The 15392-nt window shown below is 37.4% G+C and overlaps 1 protein-coding gene across 2 annotated transcripts in view; it reads left to right on the top strand.

The window, feature by feature from the left end:
- Window positions 1-15392, top strand: part of SH3KBP1 (SH3 domain containing kinase binding protein 1) — a 236120-nt gene that overhangs the window by 120337 nt on the left and 100391 nt on the right. The window contains exons 5-6 of one of the 2 annotated variants that reach the window (XM_050915196.1): window positions 7710-7833; window positions 13248-13322. In XM_050915196.1, coding sequence (XP_050771153.1) covers window positions 7710-7833; window positions 13248-13322 — 199 coding nt within the window. The remainder of the gene's footprint in view (window positions 1-7709; window positions 7834-13247; window positions 13323-15392) is intronic. The other variant, XM_050915197.1, reaches the window with a different exon arrangement.

Below are 15392 nucleotides of genomic sequence, written 5' to 3'. Positions count from 1 at the left end.
TCAGCTGGTGGAAGAGGGAAAATAAAAGAATTTAGAGAAAAAATTCTCAGCACCTCAGGAAGTGTTGTTGTGTGACCTTTATTTTCCATCATGGTTGATACCAAGCAGTTGATGTTGAATACTTGCTGTTATTACTTCCTCTTCTGCCCTTATCATAGTAGTGTTAATTCCTTGAAAAAGTACGGCAGAATTTTTCTTTTGAAACAGGAACTATATTTGATGTAGAAAGTGGCACCAACCAATGTACTGATTTCATTGTTTACCCTTCTGCTTGTAGGTAATGCTGCATAAAGAGTCATTACATTGAAAGAGGATTCACAGTGTTTATGTCATTATACGATGCTCTTTATTTCAAATGATAAAAGTTTGATGTGAGGGACTTATTATTTAAAAAATATGGCTTCCTCAGTTGTGAAAATGGAGATTTTTTTGCAAGGGCCAAAATCATGCTGTGTTACTGTACAAAACCCCTCAAAACAACAGCAAAAAAACCTCCCCAGGTAGATGACAATTGGAGGCAATTCCTGCAAAATATCAGTTTTGTTTATCATTACTCAAGATGAAAAACTGGATGATAGCATCTTCAGCATTATTTACAGTGTTTCAGTGGGTAATTGGAACATTAATGGTAATTCACTTTCCATTTCCAGTCGCTCCTTTCTCTTACCCCATCTTTTTATTCATGAGTAGGTCTCACATTTCCACAGGTAGTTTTTTATTGTATCCTCCTAAGAAAGTTGCATCAGTTGAATTAATTGGTTTTAAATTGACTTAGATTAATATTTTCAAATCTCGGTGGATTTCTGTTTAGTTGAAAATAAATCAATTCCTAACTGACTTACGGTAAACTAAACCAGATATTGATTAGATCAAAATACTGTCTGTATATCTTTATGCAGGTATTTAGCAAAAAATGTGTTTAAAATGTCGCTTATGGTTGACAACTCATTAAACTTTTTCTGTTGCAAAGAAAAGCTGGTTCCTGTTGTAGTGTGCTAATTGGGCTTCATCCTTAAAGAAATGGGTTCTGCTCCTCCTCGAACCCCTTGAAGGTCACTGCCTCCAGCAAAGGGTTGGCAGAAGAGAATGCAGGTCTCCTCCTCAGCTGCCTCCCTCAGTGCCCAAGCGTGTTTCCCCAGACTCCCATTGAAAATGGATTACTCCCAGTGAAATGATATCACATGGTGACATGCTGAGGATGAGGATGTCTTCCCTTCTCCCACCTCTGCTTCAGGGTGCTAACCAACACCTGAGGTGTAGTAGCATCTAAAGCTGCCCCAGATCCTCCTTCCTGGTGCCAACAGATTGGATAAGATACTTTTTGAAAGGGTTTTTATGTCTGTGGTAGTGATAGATACTATTGGAAATTCCCATTGTGGCAGAAGTGGTTTGGGGCTGTACAGTGGATTGAAACAACAGCAACAGCAAGTGTGAGTTTTGAGATGCTAGGCTTGTCATCAGATATCCTTGGAGGCTGTATATGTTCAGAATTCACAGTTCCTTCCTATTTGTTCTAAATAGTTAGAAATTAATTATAGTAAGATCAAACATTCATCACAATAGATAAAATACTTGTTGTTAAACTAGAGGTTTCCATAACTACACAAACACTGATACCCATGAGACATTAATTAACAGACTTAAATTAAAAGTACATTTGAAACTAACAAGAGAAGCACTTTCATCATTGTTTACATTCACGTTTAATGTGTGATTGATAGCTTTTTGCTTGTCATTTTCCTAGCTCATTAGCTATAACTCTAATTACAGTAGTCCCAAAATACAACTGTAACTAATTGTCTTATTAAATGCAGATATCTGAATTCCAATTATGTTTCACCCTTAGACTTTCATAGGATGCCAGACAATTAACCTGTAGCATCAGAGTAAGGACATTTGGCATGTCATTCAGCAGTTCTGAGCCTGCTTTCGTTTGGGATTAGTCTGTTGTCGTGCTGCTGTATACCTTGTGGCCTCATCCTGCTGAGAAGTCAGCTTTTTGGCAATGTGTAGTGCATGGAGTTAAGCTCACAACTAAGTCTTTGACTGAGACATGCTGTAATACCACTGAGCTTATTCTTTGACTTTTAGTTAACATTGCCATATATTACATGATCAAATCCTGTAACTCATTTGAAATTATAAAAATGCAGACTGAATTTTTACAAACCTGTTACTCCTTTTGGGCAAGGTTGGTGGTTGTTTTTTTTTTTTGTTGTTGTTATGAGATAAAGTGGTTCAGCCCATTTCCAAGAACAGGATAAACACTGGGGATTGAGCTGGACTTTCCTTACAGTAACTTATTTTGACAGCTGTAGAGTTGAAAGGGGAATATTTAATAGTGGCAGGGGGATGGTCTGTGCCACAAGTACAGAATTGTATAATACTGCAAGAAAACAGCTGGGAATGAATGCTGGGGTTCCACGTCCCTCAGTTACTTTTCTGTGAAATGCTGTGGTAAGGTTTTTTCCTGATCCTCTTCCAACAGGTGGTTCACAAGGACTTCTATGACTACTGCTTGTTTGGTTAGTTCATGTGGTAGGAGGCTTTTTTGTGGAAATAAGGGTGCAAATACCTCTGACTCTTTATAGATTCATTCCAGTTCTATGTGATTGCTTTCTCTGTCCCTCAGTTTCTTACTTAGAAGATGATGTTAAAAAAACCCAACAAAAACCCAAGCCACAAAAAAAACCCCAAACCACCCCCCCCCCCCCCAAATCCCAAAGCGCATTTTGACATTGTAAAATAAAGAACTTTGAAGCTGAAAAGATCCCCTAATACAGGGTACTTGTGCAGTTTTTAATTCTTCCCTTCTGCACCAGAGTTATCAAACAGCTTCCAGATGTGCTGTAGTAGAAGCCCAAGGGATGGTTGACATCTCATGGGTATGGCTTTCTCTGAATGCACTCCCAGAATAAGCCATCAAGTGGCACTGTAGGCACCATCTTCTGTTGAGGTCTTGTTTCCAAGATTTCTTTTCCCATTGGCAGTGAATATTTGTTTATTTTGCCTCTTGGGAATCTGTGTTTTTAATTTCCTTTCAACATACGATTGCTTTTGTCTTTCAAGCTCAAGATCTTCCATTAGAATTTATAAAATAAGGGAGTTTTTTCCTTTGCTTTCTGTGCTCTAGTTCTCTCTAAGCAAAATAAAATTTGTTGACCTTGGGCTTCTCTGCTTCCTGTTGCCTGCCTCTGGCATTGCTTTTATTCCTGGGACTGTGTTTTGTTTTTAAGAGCCCAGAAAGACTCTGTTATGATCCAGGGAGACTTTCTTCCACCTGAAACCTTTCCTGACTCAAAGCCTCGTTTGCCCTAGCTGAGCTGTAAGTAGTCTGTCAGCCTAATAGGCAAAGCTACAGGTTGTAGAAAAGCTTGTGGAACAGGCAGATACAGGAGTTTATTGGAAATACACTTTAGGGCGGTGATTCCAAAGAGCTGAACATTTTAATCATTTAACAACTTTAGCCTATTAATTATAGAGCAAGGTGTAAGCAAGCAGCTGTGGCAGTCCTAGATATTCTGGCAAGCAACTGCTCGTAGTTGGCCTCAGCATTTCCTGCTCTTTTTGGGTATCCCATCCTGGAGTTACAGGGATGGCTGCCCAGTTTCCTCAAGGGAAGGTGCTTGTAGGCTTGTAGCAGCAAGGCTTGTTGCACTGCAGGACAGGCTGATGCTCCCTCTGACACTTCTTTCTTTAAAGGGGGATGTTGCAGATTGTATTGGCCATGAAGAGAAAACCTAAAGAAAGTAAAAAGTAACATTTCCTCGCTTTTGGAATATCTTAATCTTGTAGTCCTAGTGACCTACTAAAGTGATTTTGTTTTCTTTGGTTGTTTTACAGTTACAGAATAAAACCGCATTCCTAATCTAAAATAGAACTATTATGTTTGCCTGAAGGCTTGAACTGCTGTCATACTATTTTTTCTTTATTTTTTTTTGTACTTTAAACATGGAAATAGGCTGATAGCAATAAATTTTTGTTGATTTCTAAGCAGCTTAATGTCCTAGCATCTGTATACCCTTTTGACTACTTCTTGTTTGTATGTCTGAATGTCTCACCCATATAATTCTCTGTGTTATTTTCCTGTCTGTCCACTTCCTTGGTATCTATTTTGAGCACTTCATTATTATTTCTTATTTATATTATTATTTGTAAGCAAAATTAACTATTACAACCTCTTACTGTCTTTCTAGTCTGGGTTGTTATTGTGTGCTGGGATCTCACAATTTGATTAAACACTCACTTTCTAACAAAGTAAAACAATATATTTTGAATGATTTTCATCTGTATTTGGTTTATAGTTTCCAAAAACCTCATTTACATCAAAAAAGGCTCTACTGATTGAGTAATTCAATTAAAAACAAAATACAAGTATTCTTTCTTCATTGAAAGTGTAAAAAAACCCAAAGCCCAATGACATTGGAAGAACATTTGAATGTTGCATAATTACTATATAGATTAAATTTCCCTTTAAATCCCAGAGTCAGGGCTTCTTAATGGGATGCATTTCTCTAGAGATGATGCACCATCCTCTGGTGATATTGTCATTTGTATCTCATTCAATCACATCCAGGCGTTGTACTGCATATAGCTGTCTGCTATTGCATCTGTCCCTGCCCCACGCATGGCGTTGACTGAGTTGCAGTTGGGTGCATGTGTTGTTACCTCCCTAAATATATGAAGTGGAGTAATGAAGTGTCTTCAGTCACTTTCCTGTATGTTGTTGCTTTTCAAATGTGGTGTGACAGCAGTACTGGCAGCCTAGGGGCTTGGCAAGATGAGGACATGCCATGCCTCTCCGAAAGGCAGTGAACAGATGTAACACATTGAAAACATGTCTTGAAAATACCTCTAACTGTAGCCACTTACATTGGGCAGATTGGAAAGATTCTTCTTCTAACTTAAAAACAAAACCTTTGTTTTCAGCCTGAACTTATAATTGGTGTGTAGGTTATTATAGATAGTAGAACTTCTTTTCTGGCGTAGGGACACGGACTACTGAATGAAATCCTCTTTTTAGATTGTTTGGTTCAGCACATGAATGCTGGGCATAAATCAGGACCTAGATGTATAAATCCTGAAAGCACTTTGTTATAATAGTATAATAACGTATTTTATTGAGTGCTTGTGCTTCCAGATGGATTACCCCTATGAATAATGGATTTTCATTTGTAAGGTTTTATTGGCTGGGAATTATTGTGACATTTCAGACCATATGGTAATGGATTGCCCCAATTTGGGATAACTAAATCCTGGGGGTATTTTAGTGTCTTCTTTATTGTATGGATTTATCTCTAGCTGGTGTGTTTTGAGGCTTAAAGGTATGTAGCATGTAGCTATAGTGTTTAAAAATACTCAAAGCTTTTGATGCTTTTGATGAAAATTTCCTAATAAATCTTTGGGAGACCCAGTTTGAACTGAACCTCTGATGTCTTGCTAACATGATTCTGCATTTTCTTGCACAAAAAATCTGGGTTTTGCTTTAGATTTTTCTGAATTTGTAAAATTGTTGAATATGACATGGTATTTTCAGATAATTCATTCTTGTATCAGCTGGAAAACTTTTAATAAGCTAATGAATGCTGTGAGTATATTCACATCCAATTTAGATGTACATATCTAAAGATCTTTGTATATGTGTATTTCTGTACACGTACACAGAGTTCCATACGTAAACTTGCCACATGAAGAGTGCTAATGTTAACTTGTAAGAAAACTGTGAAGTGTTACCCTGGAAGAAGTAAGCAGGAGAAAATTACTTGAGGGGAAGATAGAACTGAGTGATATTGGTCACCTTATTTCTGTCAAGTAATCTCAGCATCTTGCAAAGCAGGGGTCTTGGGAACTGTGTAATTCCCCTGTGATTAATCTTCTGGTCAATCAGCTAATGCAGTTACGGTTTAATGTTTAGCTCTAATCAGTAGAGCCAGCTGGGAATACTGCATTAGAAAAATTGAAATATTTTATAGCTCAGAGTCTTGGCCATGTTGTGTATTTTCTATATAATGATATATCATATATAGGTATTTAGAGATATAGTTTGTAGAGTCTACTAAGTGTTGTGTGTCATGCAGTTTCAGTTTGCCATATGGTTTTTAATTTGTCTGGAGAGAAGAAAAGCAAATACTACCTTTCAGAGACTTTCATACTATAATGTGAAAAACCTGCACCCCACTGAAGTGATTGGGTAATTTGTATGTATTCTATCCTCTGAAGGAGCAGCAAGATATTAGCCATAAGAGTTGTGCTTGACCTCACTAATACTACTGATTCGGGGGGGGGAAGTTTTGTCATGGGCAGCAGGTACCGAGATTGAATGAAATTAGCAGTGCTGGTCTGTACTGCTTTCAAATTAAAACAAAAAATCAACCCAGGAGGACAAGAAACGTGCTAAAAAGGTTGAAGATGGAGAGAAAGCACAGGAAACACTCCTGAAGTAACAACAATTTTCTTTGTAGTAAAATCGTACATGTAGCGAAGTTGAAAAAAATTCAACCATTCCTCTACAGTTTGAGGAAATATTTGCTTGTATTATTAAGAGATTTGTTTTCTAAGAACTTGAGATTTTCATGGATAAACGATATGAAACAGACTTTTTTTCTATAATAATTAACTAGTACCATTTAAGATGTGGAGTTGGTTTTTTAACAGTAAATGTGAACACCCTCCACTTGTAAAATAAACTTTCTATTTTCATAATTTTTGTTGGGGGGCAGGAAAGAGGTGGGTCAAACATTATTGGAGACTGATGTGTCACAGACTGACACTGTCCTCCCCTGTCATTTTTTGGGTGAATGGACAGTGTCTGACATGAAAAATATTTATCTGTCAAGGGTGTGTTTAGCTGAGGCATTAATAAGTCATTTCTTGCTGTCCCATTATAACCTAAAGGCATCTGGTTTCTAAGGGCTGTCATTTCACTGCCTGACGCCACCATTCAATCCTGAATGGGTTATACAGGAGGGAGTTTGTCGTTTTTAAGTGATATTTTCTCTTGGGATTGGGCTAGGAAGTGTCTCTCCTCCTTCTGACCGTATCATTATTATGTATTTCAGTAGCTCTTTGTAAATGTAGAGCAAATATGCATTAGTACTGTTCTTTGTTCTCCATAGATTTCTTATGTTAACACATAAATGATGTAGCAACATTCTTAATTTTTAAAGTAGAGAATTTCTGATTTTGATGGGGAAGGTAGGAATATTCACATGATTTATATTAAGATACCTAGTTTAGATTCTCTGAATAGCCCTTTGCAGGCATTTCTCTTTTGCCATTGGTTACTTAGGGAATTTAAACTCCTATAATCTGCAAATCACATGCATTAAGAAGATGGTCATGAATAGGAGTACAGTGTGCGCTAAAAATCTAGTGATTGAACTGATGTCCATAAAAATTGAAATGTAGAGACACCGTGTGCTCTCTAGTTGTTCTTTTATCCTTTTATTTAATGCTCGTCCATGCTTCTGACTGCTGTCAGCACTGCTGACATTTACAGATGGGTGCATGCATCTTTCTTGTTTTTACTTTAAAAAAAAAAAAAGATGTTCTGGCTTGGAGCTTATGCCATGTGCTCCTTATACCTGAAATTAATACAAACTGCTCAAAATCATTACTGTCATTGTTATTGAAAATCATGTATATAATGTAACTCTGTAAAGTGTTGCTTATGTTAAAACCCCTTTTTTTTTGTTTTTGTCTTGGTGCAGGTGGAAGAGGGCTGGTGGGAAGGTATACTCAATGGAAAGACTGGCATGTTTCCTTCCAACTTCATAAAGGAACTGTCTGACTCTGATGATGTTGGAATAGCACAGGAAGAGCAAGTAAAACCAAGTAAGGAAAAAACCATTATTGATGTGCTGTATGTATGTCTATGTCTTTACCCCCTAACGCATTGACGGGGTAGCGCATTCTTACCTCTTGCTTGGAAGTGTTTTTGAATGCCATGTTCTTAATTTATGCTGTGAAAAGGTCAGATGATGATGATGATAAGTGTGTACTTGCAATGCTACCTGAGTTGTAATATTGGCAACGCTCCGTGAGCTGTGTTAAGACTTGCTGAGATGCAACAGACCAAGAACAGAGAAGGCGATGATGATTATTGGATTTGTATTTCAAAATGAATTACAAGGGCTTTTTTGTCTTTAGATGTGGAAACTGAGCAAAATAACCAAACATCTACAAAGTGGCTGTGCTTATTTAAATGAGGGATTAAAGTGCCATGCCTTCTATAATGACTCCAGTAGATTTAAGGATTCATAATTATTGGTGTGGGACATGCGGCACTTTTTCCCTCCAGGTGCTGAGCATGTTACTATCACCTCCGTCACCCACTGCCCCAGCAGCCAAAGGGAAAAAGGCCAGAACTGGGACATGGACTTTGTTCTCTCACTTACAGTGGGCCAGTACTGCTGCAGGTGAAAAGCATGTTTGGTAACTAAGTTTGCAATAGTATAAGCATGGTAGTGGGTTGTCCTATTTATAACTTCCCTTGGAGAATAACTTGAACCAAAAGTATGCTGTTATATGAAATGGACACATGTTGGTCTTCATGTTTTTTTCTGTTCTTCAAACAGATATTCTTTTTATTTCCTAATTCAGTGGTCAATTCTGAATCTTTAGTGAAAAGGAAAAAAGTCAATTGTATTTACATATTTCAGGCTAATTCCACAATACCTGCCAAGGTCTTCCTATTTTCAGCACTGCAGATATTCATTGCTATGTAGCATTCTTCTGAGATCTCTGAACAAGCAAAAGTGAAAGGACTCCCAAGATCTTTGTAAGCTTATTTCAGCTGAAATTTACCAAAGCCTTTACAGTTCAATCTGTCAGTAAGAGGTAGAAAGTTATAATATTTTCTTTTTTTTTTCTTTTTTCTCTCATTTTTCCATTTAAGGCAAATTCATCATCTTTATTCCATCCCACAGAAATAAGATCCTAAAAAACCTGACTTTTGCAATGATGAAAATTTTTCATATTGTTTTTGTAATGGAGTACCTATTCATGTGTAGTGGCACTGGTGACCTAGTGTTGTGGTCAGTGCTGCTAAAGATATTTACAGGTAATGTTCCTTCAGACTGGAATGAAAATATTTTTAAGGAAGTTAACAATTTCAGTGTGATGGAAAGGGAAAAAGGGCATTAAGTGAAGTTGCACATTTCAGTGAGATTGCAAACTGCTTTCTATAACCTGTATATGCTATCATGAATTTTGTTCATTATAAACACAGTTAGTCTTGGAACAACTAATTGTGTAGCTGTAGTTTCAGCTCTGGATTCTGTAGTATTTGGTACTCTATAAATGAACAAGGTAAGTGATACTGTTCAGGATGGAATACCCCAATTTTATCTGTACGAATGAATGAATATTCCTTCCCCAGGTAATTTGGTAATATTTACTTTATAATAAGCATCCTAAAAATGTCTTTCAACAAAAACATACATTGGAGTGTGTAAAAGCAGCTACAAAGCATTAGCTTGTTTCGTTGACGTCCATAATGGCACATGCTTAGTTCAAACTCAGTTTTGTGTGCTGGTTCTGACTGTCAGTGGAACCTAAAACCTGTGATACTTGTATTGAGAAGATATCGGTAACACAGATACCGTTTTTGTCTCTTTAACTAAATTAAAGATAACTATGGTTGAGAGATGGGTTTTCTTCTTTCTTGTATGTAATTTAACTCTTTGGAGGTGCTCTGTGGCTAGCTAAGATGATGTGTTATTAGGAGCTATTTTCTAAATAGCAAAATACCAATAAAACAGAAGAACACTGTAAACCTCCTCAGAGAGAGACAGGGACTCAAGGAACGTTGACATTCTTATAGGGGGTTTAATGCTTTTTTATTTATTTTTCTTAAAGTAAAACCATCAATTTAAGAACTGCATTCCCCTAGCAGAAGTATGGGAAATATGCATCAACTCAGTTCTTTCTATATGGTTTATGTAATTGTTACAGGTGTTGCTCTCTAACACATGGTGCTTTATGAGGCTCTATTCAGGTACACTGACTATCTGGATTTGAAAAATCTCCATAATGAGATTGCAAAAATTTCAGCAAGTTTATACAACTGACTAGGAATGGTAATCTCATTCCAAGTATCTGTGCTTAGTCTTAAAACATAGCAAAATAAAAACCGAACAAGTAAACCCTCAAAGATTTGGGCATCAGGCTAGCATTACTGTTGAAATGCTCTGGGTAACATCTCAAAAGGGTGTACATTCCTGCCTCTAGATCAACTCCTTCCTCCATGGATGACAAGACATGACAGCACTTCAAATCTGCAATAACTCCTTTTTGTTTCTCTGGAAACATTGTTTGAATATGTCTGCATCACAGGACTTTTAAGGCAGAAACCTTGAATATGATTTGTAGATTATTAAGTCAGCACTCAGGTGCGAGGGGCTATACCTGTGCATTGAACTAGAACCTTGGGCGGTCCCTGAGGTTCTACGCAGCTTCTAGAGGGGCCGAAAAGGGTTGGGGTATGGCTCTGCAATCTTGAGCAGCAAGTTTGAACTCTTCAGCCCAGCTTGTAAAACGGGTAAGGTAATACTTGGCAGATTTACTGTAAGACTTGGGAAGGTCACAGGGGATCTTTGGAGAAGGGGCACTGTGCAAACACAAGAGTATTTTTTAATTAATAGTTAAATTTAATGCTTTGGTTAAACTTAGTTAAACTTGATCTTTTAATCACATTTTACTGACCCTCTCTAAAGAGAGCCTTTTTGGAAGGACAAATATAATTTTTGGTGAACTCGAAGTGGAAGAAATACAGAAGAGAAAAATGATACAACTTGGCTTTTTGGGAATAAGATTAATAAAAATGCGTATTTCTCTGTCCTTCTGTTATGACGTACACAGGCCCAATGGGGAGAAAGGTGTCGTCTGATTTTTATTGGTTTTGTTGTGTCCATGTAAATTTTATGGCAGATCAGAGTAAACAGTCAGAAGGAATTATCTTGGTTTCTTTTCATGCTCTGCCATAGAGTAACCTCAGAAGTTTCTTCAGAACAAAAAGCCCCTTTTTTGAAAATGTCTGGGGCTAGTTTTGGAAGTGCCTAAATATTTCTGAATACTGACAGTGGGATTTAACTTGCCCCTTAACTTGAAAGGTTTGGGAACCTGTGCTTCCCCTCAGATGGTGGGTGCTCAGCAGATTGGAAAGTGAGACTGTTAAAAGATCAAAAGGTTGTGGGTTTGGGGGTTTTTTTGTTTGTTTTTAAAGTAGTTGTCCCAGCTGTAAGGTGACTGCCAAATTTTTTGTCTTCAAAGGTACATTTCGGAATATAAGTATGGACAGGATCAGGTACCCTTAGAGTAAACAACAGTTCCTTGTTCTTTAAAGCATCCTCTTAAATTAAAACATTGCTTTTCTTTGACCGACTGTTACAGCATGAACAGGAAGTATGCATTATAATTTTATTACTATATTAAATGGATACATGAATTATAAGATTATTTTCTAGATTTCTCAGATGTCTAGTATTAATTTTAAGAATATTTTCAATACCACATCTTGTCGTTACAGCCTGTCGAGAAGCCAAAAGTTGTCATGTAGTCAAATAAATTGTATCTGAGAGAATCACAACTTAATATTAAGGAGATGATTTCAAAAGCATTTTAGTATGTTCATGGCAATGTCATGACAACATTTAAAGGTGGCCTTTTATATCTTGCTGTCTCTTGTATGTGTCTGTTCAGGAACTAGGCCTCATGGTATGTATCAACTATGTTCAGAACCTGTTAGTGATGGCCACTGAGAAGTCATGACTGCTGGAGTTAGAACTGATGACACACTCATCAGGTGATGGTTCAGTCAGGCAACCTCCTGTATTTTGAGTTCTTAAAACTTTAGATGTCCATTACTCTCTCTCTGGCTCTCCTCAATGTCATTAAGCTTAACATACCTTTCTCTTAGCAATTTCTTAATTGTTGTTTGACTGTTTTAATAGCATTCTTTTAATGGTATTTTGTAAAAACAAGGTGGAAAGATGGATTTCTGGCTTTTTTGCTTCCTCATTATGTAAAAATAAGGCAAGGACAAACTTTTGTTATTAATTAAACCGCAAGAACAAAACAAAGAAACAGCTTTTTACAATACATAATTGAGTATAGCTTTTTATTTTCTGAAAGTCCAACAGAATGATATACAGGGGAAAAAAAATAGACATTTTTGGTACCAAAATGGGCGTGATGCTATGTTGGGACAATTCACATGTACTGGCTATTTTGCTATAAAATTTTACTGAAGACATTAATTTTTATGGTGGTATACCTAGGTGAGATTGGCAACAAGCTGACATTGCTATATTCTTGGGCTTGCCTGGGTACCTCGGGTTTAAAAAAAAAAACAACACACAAAACACATCAGCTGCTCATGCCTTTACCTTCACTTGAATTTCATATCATAAATGTCGGAGCATGAGTTATCTTGCTATCAAAGAAAAAACCCCAATAAATTAATGGTTTTGATAATAAAAATGTGATCTTAAAGATCTAAGATAGGAAGTAGGATTTTGGGGGGGAGGTGTTGTTTTGTTGTTTTCTTTTTTAATTTTAGTATTTTGTTTTTGTTAATGTGTGCCAAGTCAAACACCTGATTAAGCTATTGGCTGAAAAACTGATTTATTCAGTTTTTAGTGTCCTATCCCTTCAACTAAGCATTGTTTAAGACCAGTTCCCATGTCCAAAACATTTCTAAGAAGTCATCTTGGAAAGATGCAGTATTTCTGATGCTCACAGGATCTTGGTATATTAAAGAAATGTATTTCATTGCCCTGTTTGGATGTCAGCTGTGCTTTTTTGAGTGCACTACATCTGCATCATGAGTGTTGAGCCACTGTGAGTACGTCATTGCAGTAATAATTTTTTTCAGGCTTCCCCTGTGCTCCATGAGGAGGCTGAATAAGACAGACAAATAATTTCATTTGCAAGTCTCACAACTTGGTGGACAACAGACAAAACCTAAGAAAAATGCATTCAGTTGGACATTGTAAAGAACAACTTTAACAAAACATGAGATTCTTTTATCTGACATACATGCAGTAAGAATATTTTAACTTCATGTACAATCAGATACTTTTGTTAATATTCTCGTTGTTTTGCTAATGAGGCTTTAAAAATGTTAGTGGCTGAAAATACAGATTAAAACCTCTTCCTTTCCCTTCTTTTTACCATCATTTGATCTCTTCACCCCCACCCTGCCTCTTCTCTTTTTTTTCGTCTTTCCTTCTCTTGCCTGCTGTCAGGAAAATCTGCCTTTGAAGGGACAATTCTGTACAGAGTGGCACCGGCAAAGATTGACAGCTACAGACGCTATAACAGTGAGTGTGTTTCAAAATCAACAAGCAATAGCTTTAGTCCTCTGTACTTGTTTGATTTATCTACACTTGTAAAATGTGCCACTGCTACTCACTTATGGCTACTCTACATGCATATATCTGTCTGTAAGCTAAAGTCAGTTTGCTGCTGATGAACTGCCTAGCCTTAATGCAATGAGAATGCACTCGTTCCTTCTGTGCATGTGTATGTTATATGTCCATATAATATATGTGTGTAAGCCCACAATAAATTGTGAATTACATTGGATGTTTGGGTCTCAGCTATGGACTGAAATTAAGACCATTTAGTCCCATCATTTTTGCCACCTGAAACGTGAAGACTGTTGATAATAACCACAAATCTTTGAATTAAAAGACCTTCTGCTCTAAAAATAGAGTTCCCATTGTGATTGCTGAATTCATAAAGTATGCTTTGCCTTTCTTGAAGAACATTATGGGTTTTGGTTTGTTTGGGGTTTTGTTCTTTTTGTTGTTTTTTTGGTGTTTTTTTTATTTTATTTACTGCATGCTCTTCATTTGGCATTCTGTCTTTGACAGCTATTACTCACAGCATTTTGGCTGATATGTTTTTTCTGCCAAGGAGGATAAAAGATATAAAGCTACTCTCATTTCATGTTCAGATTTTTGCCTTCTGGGTTTTGGAAGCAGGGAACATGCTGCTTTTCATATGCTTTTACTACCCTGTTAATACATAAGAAGAGAGGATGGTTACATCAGATGCAAGACAGAGGAAGCAAGGAAGACAGAATTCTGTCCTTCCACCTGCTTCCTCATCGAGAAATCTAGCAGAAAGAGATCCTACTGAGTCACATTCAGTGTGACTAAGTACAAAGTGTTCAGTCCTGTCCTCTGGTGAACAGGATGTTGTGCTAACTTTGGCATCTGCTTTCATCCCAGACAGCTTTCTTGAGAAGATCCAGCCTGTGCTGCCCTTCTTCCTCCTTTCTGGGTGGGGGTGTTTGCTCTCCTACCTCTGAGGACTTCTGTCTTATGCATGTTCACAGCAAAGGATGAAGCAGTTGAAGTAGTAGTCTTCTATTCTGATAACTTGCACTTACACCTTCTTTTTTTTAAACAAAAACTGATCTTTTTTTAAACAAAAAATCTTTGTGAATGTGTATAGCTCTGAGTATTTCCTCATGGAGAATTATCTCCTCGTTTACCAGAATTCATCTCTTCTGCAGCTCTTCTCAAGCTTCCAACCAAGCTCTTGCTCTGGCTGGAGCAGACCATGTGGCTGGTGGTCTTCACATTTTTCTGCTGCTTCTCACCTTATAGCCTTCATGACTGCTTATGCATCACTGAAATTGCGTGCTTCTTAGACCATCCTCTCCTCAAATCCACCTATCTGGTGAGCATAATAAGGATTTATGAAGTAAATCTCCAGTATGCTTGACTTCTGACTTTAAGATCTACCTTCAAATCAGATGCAAGGTCTGCCTTTGGAGCCTTTAATATCACAACATTAATATTTCTGGGCAGTGTTGCCCTAACATTACCTTTCAAAGTTTTCCAGAAACCTGGTCTCCATGCCCAGCCCATTTTTCATTAAGAGTCAAATGGCCCTTCCCCTTTTCTGGAGTCATTTAGGATGAGCCTAAGTAAAGTCAGGAAGAATTCAGTCACCTTTCCAGTTGTGCTAGAGCTCTGCATTTAGTTCTCCTTGTTAATAATACTGGCGCATGGTTGTACCATGTCACAGAAAATAAATTTCATCAAACTGATTTCACAGAGTGCAGGATTGGATGGGTATCTACAGGTACGCTTGATAACCAGCTGCAGAAGACAGTTTAACCCACAGTAGATTGTCTCACGTTGCTCTGGGCAAACACCCATCTAAACTGTTTTTAAAGCTGACAAAAGATGTCTTGTTTAATTCTGCCTCTCTTGCCATTTGGTTGAGACTTGCATGTTTTTTCATGCTGCAGAGGTATTTTGCTTTCTCTGTAAAACTGCATCTCAGAAGACCAGATGCCCAGCTACATTTGTGGCCTATTTGTTGCTTACTGGGTTGGAGCTGGGACTGAAGTGGGCAGTATGCAAAATCAGGTC

This window comes from Gymnogyps californianus, chromosome 1, assembly GCF_018139145.2.
Source record: "Gymnogyps californianus isolate 813 chromosome 1, ASM1813914v2, whole genome shotgun sequence".
Classification (NCBI taxonomy): Eukaryota; Metazoa; Chordata; class Aves; order Accipitriformes; family Cathartidae; genus Gymnogyps; species Gymnogyps californianus.
This window is presented reverse-complemented; position numbering and strand designations above follow the sequence as displayed.